General features: G+C 32.0%; 1 protein-coding gene across 1 annotated transcript; it reads left to right on the top strand.

The window, feature by feature from the left end:
• The first annotated feature begins 1,695 nt into the window (after positions 1-1,695).
• On the top strand, positions 1,696-3,849 carry LOC136066605 (uncharacterized). The gene is made up of 3 exons (XM_065771221.1): positions 1,696-2,486; positions 2,737-2,968; positions 3,460-3,849. The coding sequence occupies exons 1-3, from the start codon at positions 1,696-1,698 to the stop codon at positions 3,847-3,849; spliced, it is 1,413 nt and encodes a 470-aa protein (XP_065627293.1).
• Positions 3,850-7,758: the final 3,909 nt, after the last annotated feature.

Raw genomic sequence — 7,758 nt, 5'->3', positions numbered from 1 at the left:
CACTTAGTAACAATAATTAATATGTTTATTGTATTAGAAAAAAAAAATGTCAAATGAACTTATAGTTTATTTTTTGTTCTTTTGCTAGTACTATGGATAAATTTGTAATAAGGAAACCCCGTAGGCCGCAAGATTCATCTTCTACCCAAGATGCAGATCTTACTTAATATTCATCTTCTAAGTATGGTCGTGTTGATGTAAACAATCTTCCTTCGGACCCTGGACTATGAAAAAAGATTTCATGTTATCATCCTAATGATCGAGATGAAATAAGAAGATATTATTTACAAAAAAAACCACGTCAACCTTATAAACACAATTTTCCTCAAACAAAAATTGATGGACTTATGCGTCGATTTAATCCTAAATGGTTTAAAGAGTATGAAAGTTGGTTGGTGTTAGGTTCTTAGGGTTTAGGAATTTATGTATTTAGAACTCTAATTTGTAATATTGGCAAACCATGATCAAAACAATATGTTTAGTCTTGTTTAAGCTTGCTCAAAGTTGATTAATTATTGTAAAGTTGGAATCGAGAGACTGCAGATGCATTGGGGCATTTTGGTCTGGCTCGATCAATCGAAGAATAGACTCGATTGATCGAAAGTCGGCCAAATTGCGTTTTCTGCAGTTTTTTCTAACTCAGCCCTAACTCATTAAACATTTAGGGTTTTATGTTTTTGCCCTAGGTATATAAGGCAAAACCCTAGCCACGTTTTTAGAGTGGCTCCAATTATATTGTTGCTTATACATTGCTGTTTTGTGTAAATCTCTTGTGAGATCTAAAGGAGCTTTCCTTTACACAAAGCTTAGGGTTTTCAAGGTAGAGATTACTTCAACATCTTGATGATCAACTCGGTTGCTACCATTGAAGCTTAAAGAATATCAAGCGTGGGTGCTTGTAGCTGATTGGAGAATTCAAGAAAGAAGGAGTCCGTGGATTCGAAGCTTGCACATGGTCGTGTCAGTAAGTTCTACTGGTGGGTAGCATTAGGAAGTCAAGCGGGGAGCTTGTAAGTCTTTTTGTATGAACTTCGATTCTTTCATAGTGGATTCAGGTTTGCCTTGAGGATAGGTGGGTCAAATCCTCCCCAGGTTTTTACCGGTGTGGTTTCTTGGGTGATCATATCATTGTGTTATTTATTATTCCACTGCTTTATATGTTTGATATGATTATTTAATTGTTTTAACCTAGAATTGCATAATTGGACTAAGTAACAACTTGGCTAATTAACTAGGCTAACCAATCTGGTTGTTTTTAAGGGGTCTAAATCAGTTCAGTTGGAATATAGTATTGAAAAGGATGCTGCGCATATTGTTTATATTGTTACCTATTTAGACAAGACGTTGGTATGCAATCTGGAGGTGACAATTTTGTGACAAAGGGATTCAATAGTAGGAATAACAAAGAAAAGCTGGACCTACATGTTCGAGGTGTTAATAGTGCCCATAACCAAGCTCTTAAGAATGGTGAAAATCTAATGAAGCAAAATCAACACATTCAAAGTGTTTTTGTTAAGCAATCAAATCAAGATAAAATTGAATATCGAACTCAATTAAATGCAATAGTTGATTGCATAAGATTCCTTTTGCATCGGGTGTTAGCTTTTCGTGGTCATGATGAATCTGATGATTCAAGTGAAAAAGGAAATTTCCTTGAGTTTCTACAATTTTTGGCAGATCATAATGATGTTATTAATGAAGTGTTGCAAAAAAACTCCAAAAAACAGCAAGCTAACCCATCCTGATATTCAAAAAGACATTGTGAATGCAATTGCATATAAAACTACCGATGCCATCATCGAAGATCTTGGCAATGGGTTTTTTTCAATTTTAGTTGATGAGTCCCGTGATATCTCAATAAAAGAACAAATGGCTGTTGTTTTGCGTCATGTGGACAAAAAGGGAATTGTTACAGAGCGATTTCTTGGTATTGTACATGTAGCACATACCTCAGCTTTGTCTCTAAAAGCTGCAACTGAATTTTTATTCAATAAATATGCATTGAGTTTATCAAGACTCCGTGGGCAAGGTTATGATGGGGCCAATAACATGCAAGGTGAATTCAATGGTCTTAAAACTTTAATTCTGAAGGAGAATAAATCAGCATTTTATGTCCATTGCTTTGCTCATCAACTTCAGTTGATTCTTGTAGCTGTTGCTAACAAGCATACTGATATTGCTGAATTTTTTAGCTTGGTTAGTAAAATAGTAACTATTATTGAAGCTTCTTGTAAAAGACGAGAATTTTTACGAAATGCACAACTTGCCAAAATTACAGAAGCATTAAACTTAGGTGAACTTGAAAGTGGGCAAGGTTTGAATCAAGAGACAAGTCTTAAACGTGCTGGTGATACACGTTGGGGATCACATTATAGGACAATCCTCAACTTGATTTTGATGTTCTCTTCCACAGTTGATATACTTGAGATGATTGAAAAGGATAGCCTACTCTTTGAGCAAAGAGTTGAAGCTCGGTCTATTTTAAGGTTAATTTTATCTTTTGAATTTTCCTTTGCTTTACACTTGATGTAAAATATTTTGGGGATCACAAATGAGTTGTCAATAGCATTGCAAAAGAAAAATCAAGATATTGTAAATGCTATGACACTTGTCATAGTGTCTAAGCAACGATTGCAAATGATGAGAGATGATGACTGGGAAGCTCTATTGATTGAAGTATCCACATTTTTAGCAAGCTTGATATTCCTATCTTGAACATGGAATAAATATTTGTAGTTGGTGTGAGGCCACGATGCAACGCCCCACAAATTACAAATTTGCATCACTATTGTGTTGTGGTGAACTTGAAAGTGGGCAAGGTTTGAATCAAGAGACAAGTCTTAAACGTGCTGGTGATACACGTTGGGGATCACATTATAGGACAATCCTCAACTTGATTTTGATGTTCTCTTCCACAGTTGATATACTTGAGATGATTGAAAAGGATAGCCTACTCTTTGAGCAAAGAGTTGAAGCTCGGTCTATTTTAAGGTTAATTTTATCTTTTGAATTTTCCTTTGCTTTACACTTGATGTAAAATATTTTGGGGATCACAAATGAGTTGTCAATAGCATTGCAAAAGAAAAATCAAGATATTGTAAACGCTATGACACTTGTCATAGTGTCTAAGCAACGATTGCAGATGATGAGAGATGATGACTGGGAAGCTCTATTGATTGAAGTATCCACATTTTTAGCAAGCTTGATATTCCTATCTTGAACATGGAATAAATATTTGTAGTTGGTGTGAGGCCACGATGCAACGCCCCACAAATTACAAATTTGCATCACTATTGTGTTGATCTATTCTTTGAAGTCATAAATCTGCAACTTCAAGAGCTTAATAATCATTTTTCAGAGGTGGCTACTGAGTTGCTACTTTGTATGGCTTGCTTGAATCCAAGTGATTCGTTTCTGGCTTTTGATATACAAAAATTGACCCGTCTTGCAAAGTTCTAGCCATTTGATTTTTCTGAGACAAATGTATTGGCACTTGATAATCAACTTCAGACTTACATTGTTGATATGTGCTCAAATGATGAGTTTTTAGAGCTTAAAGGAATTGGGGACCTTGCTAGAAAGATGGTGGAGACAAAGAAGGATGTTATATATCCATTGGTATATTTGCTTGTGAAATTAGTTTTGATCCTTCCTATTGCTACTGCAACAGTGGAAAGAAGTTTTTCAGCAATGAAATATATCAAGAATGAATTGCGCAATCGAAGAGAGGATCAATGGTTGAATAATTTTTTGACTGTGTACATTGAAAAAAATATAGCTCGTAGGATTGATAATGAATCTATCATGCAACGGTTTCAAAATATGAAACCTCATAGAAGACAATTGTAAAATTTAATGTTTTTTTTTTTGGTAATATTGATATATTCAAGTCTCTTTTGTTTTAGATTTTATATAATTTATGTTTCTTATTGACCCCCTTAGACAAAAATCCTGGAGCCACCCCTGACTATCAATCTCAATTTTTGATTCCAATTACACCTAAAGCCAATCCGTAAAGTGGAGGCAAGAAGTAAGCTAATTTTTGGACTTAATATTTCTGCATTTTGAATTTTTTTTTCCTAATTTTTTATTTTTATTTATTTAGTATTTTAAGAGTTAGTTGATCAATATATATATATATATATATATTAATGGATAGAAATCTCCTAAGCTAATACTTGAACCCCTAGCTCCCTCCTCCTTAACAGAAGGAGCTATTAGACCAACTGGGTCAACAGATAGTTTGATCAAACTTGGAATGTTATGACTAATCTCTCTCTCTTTTTATCAATATAAGCATTAGAGATCGAATTTCAATAGTCAATTTTTTTTTTCAGAAATTACTGGTGCGACATTCTTTGTGTCTATGTAGTATTAATCACATACTAGTTGAATTATATTATACAGTTACGTAATCGGTAAATTAAATAAAAACAGATTTAACAAACAATCTTGGTGTATTCAAATTTCTACTGTGTACCCGGCAATATTAGTGTGGATATTAAGTCAAATTTAAACAAGTAGGGAGAAATAAATGCTTTGCAAGAGTCTTAAGCGATTCATTCATTCATTCATTTTTATTGGATAAATAAAGTAAGAATATTTTTATTTATTTCAATTATAATAGGTGTTACAAATATAAGAAATAATTAAAATAAATGAGGCGCAGATAAGTTTTACAACACAAAAACTTGCTATATTTATTGCGTGCTTGCTTCCCCATTGTTTATTTCACTAACATCTTCAACTCCATAGGGCAGAGAGCATCATTGGACACTGCACATCATTAAACACAAACATATTAATCAAGACATGAGAAGATTCATTACAAAGATATATGTTTTTTCATATGTATTATGACCCTTTAATTTTTACACACACAAAGAGAGAGAGAGAGAGAGAGATTACGTGTTGCATTTCACAGTGGGATCAAGAGGAACAGGAACTTTGATTTTACAAAAATGGGGAAGCTGTTTTAGTCTTTCAGTTTTAATGTGAGATGCATTTGCAGCAGTTTCGAAACATTCACACAAAGACCTGCGTATTGTAGTGGTGTTTGCCTGTTGCGATACAGTTGCTGCACCTTTACAGCATGTAGGGCCGGGTGTTGGGATAAAAGGAAAACCAAGGAAGTATGGTTGGCAGGGTGCCAATTTTGTTAAAGCCTCCTCGCATGTTATGCCATCTGCAGCACTTGCACTTGCATTTAGGACCAAAATAATCATCAGCCCAGAGGCTAATACTAAACAACTCATTATTTTCTTCTCCATTCTCTTTTGGATTGAAAGACTATTTGTTCTATCTTTTATCTCAAAAAAGAAAGAAAGACGGTTGTTGAGTTACAAACTAATGGTGCCTGCGCTATTTATAGAGGTGGGAATCGTGGGATTATGGGCACTCCTATGTGACCCTATGACTAACATTAAAGTAAATTAACGGATTTCTTTTTTTTCTTTTTTTTAAAGAGAAAGGTATATGATTTATTACCTATCAATGTTATATGTATCTAGGAAAGAAATCTCCTCCTTCCATTTATAACATCTTTGAAACATATCGATGAGTTTTCCCATATCGAAAAATTTGTCATTGACAGACTGAATAATAATAATAATAATAATAATAATAATAATAAATTAATTATTAAAAAAAAATCCTTTTTCTTTCTATATTACCATGTATGGAAATGTAATATATGTTAAGTAAAAAACTCCTACAATTTAAAAAAAAAAAAAATTGAAATAGAATTCTACTCTAATCTAATTTAAATATATAATAAATTTTTTTTTTTTAATTTCGTTTTTGAGTAGCTATTTGTTTATTTTGTTTTAGCCATATGAGGAATGCATACTCTACATCGAAGTGTGGATTGCCATTTGTTGGACTAATATGTCTTTCACATAAGATTTTGTAGTTCTATTTTAAAGATTAATGAATACCAGCATTTTTAGATATTGAATGCAGACTTCCAAAAATATAATTGCTATTTTTCTACTTGAAATTTCCAATATTATATGAAATTGGTATTTCATCAAAAATAAATATGAAATTGGTATTTCTCTATAAAGAGGTGAATGAACAACCAGCCAGACAAAACGTGGCCTTGAGCAAGATAAAATTGTTGAACCATTCAAAGGAATTGATTAGGATAAATATTAAATACTCACAAATAAGGATAAATATAATACTAATAAATGCATTTATTTCATTAATTCCATATTTGAGCTCCTTAACACTTGGCACAAATATATAGTAGTTAATACTTAATAGCACAAAAACCTTTTTTGAGAAGAAATAGCACAAAAAATTAAAAAGTTAGCACTAGCAATCAACGTCCGCTCCTAATAATAGCTCTTTATTATCAAACCAAGACATCAATCAATTTTTGATGCAGGTGAGAATTGAACCATAGATCTCTTATTCAACTATCGGAAACTTTACTAGTTGAGCTAACTAGAATCCACTTACATAAAAAATTGATTTATGTCTTTGTTTGATAATAAAGAACTATCATTAGGAGCGGACGCTATAGGTTGAAACTTTCTCTTTTAAAAAAAAATGTCATTTCTTTCAGTTTCTCCAAAAAAAAAAAAAAAAAATTCAAAAGATAACCTAAAAATTCAAGTTTCAATATTATAGGCATTACATTTAATCATAAAGAGTATCTCAAAAAAAAAAAACATTTATATCATAAATAAAACAAAAATCTGCTACAATTCTAAACTTTATAATATTTAAACTTAGATTAACATGTCATATAAATATATATATATATATATACTTTTTTTTTTTTTGGAGAAACAAACACATATGCACAAGGGAGAGGGAAATGGATCAAGATCCTCTAGAATTTTAGCACATAGAGTTCTTTTAATCTTAACTCTTCATTCTAAAATAAAGAGTCCAAATTATACATGTCATTAGTCCACTAACAAAAACCTTATAATAAAATGCCACGTTAGCTTTTAAAAAAGGATAAATTGATGTGTCAATTTTTTAATTAATTTTAATTTTCAAAAACTTAGGACCCGTTTGGTAGGAGTATGTAGTTTTGGGTTTTTTTTTTTTTTTTTTTTTTTTTTTTTTTTTTTTTTTTTTTTACAAGATAGAAATTTTACTCTAGCCTAATCTAAGTGTATATCATTCAAAAAAAAAAAAAAAAAAAAAAAAAAAAAAAAAAAACTAAAACTAAGTGTATATGTGTGTGAAGCTTCCTTTGGAGATTTAAACCCTGACCCTTGCCCCCCACACCCCACAAGCACTTATACTTGTAAAATGACCATCGCACCAAGAGTATGCGGTGGTTAGTTTTGATTTTCAAAATAATGTGAAAAGTGTAATTTAAAAAGTGTACTAAAAATGCTTCTTTTGAGTTCTCATAATGCAAAAAAAAATGTATTTGATAGCATATTTTCGTAACATTCCTTTTGAAACGGAAAACACATAAAAGAAAGTTAGGTATGAGTATGTATATTTTAGAAAAAGCGTGTATTTATTTGACATGAACAGTGTAAAATAATTTCTTCTATGGAAAAGAGAGTAAACTCCCTCGTGAACTCCAACTGCTACTATAACTTTCTTTGCTCGAGTAATTCTTAAGTACTCCAGGAATATAAAGAATAGTGTTCTCTTCTCTCACATTCATGGTGGGGTCCGCTCAATAAATTTATGGTGGGGTTTATCATGAATGTGAGAGGAGGGAGCATCATTTCTCCGTGCTTCGGGAGTATCTAAGAATTTTCCTCTTTGCTCTATGCTTCC

This window comes from Quercus suber, unplaced genomic scaffold, assembly GCF_002906115.3.
Source record: "Quercus suber isolate HL8 unplaced genomic scaffold, Cork oak 2.0 scaffold_40, whole genome shotgun sequence".
Taxonomy (NCBI): Eukaryota; Viridiplantae; Streptophyta; class Magnoliopsida; order Fagales; family Fagaceae; genus Quercus; species Quercus suber.
This window is presented reverse-complemented; position numbering and strand designations above follow the sequence as displayed.

Coding starts and splice junctions, on each gene's coding strand:
- LOC136066605 (XM_065771221.1), top strand. CDS start 1,696: ATGAAGTGTTGCAAAAAAACTCCAAAAAACAGCAAGCTAACCCATCCT. Junction 2,487..2,736: donor GAAGCTCGGTCTATTTTAAG/GTTAATTTTATC, acceptor AAATATTTGTAG/TTGGTGTGAGGCCACGATGC. Junction 2,969..3,459: donor GCCTACTCTTTGAGCAAAGA/GTTGAAGCTCGG, acceptor GCAAAGTTCTAG/CCATTTGATTTTTCTGAGAC.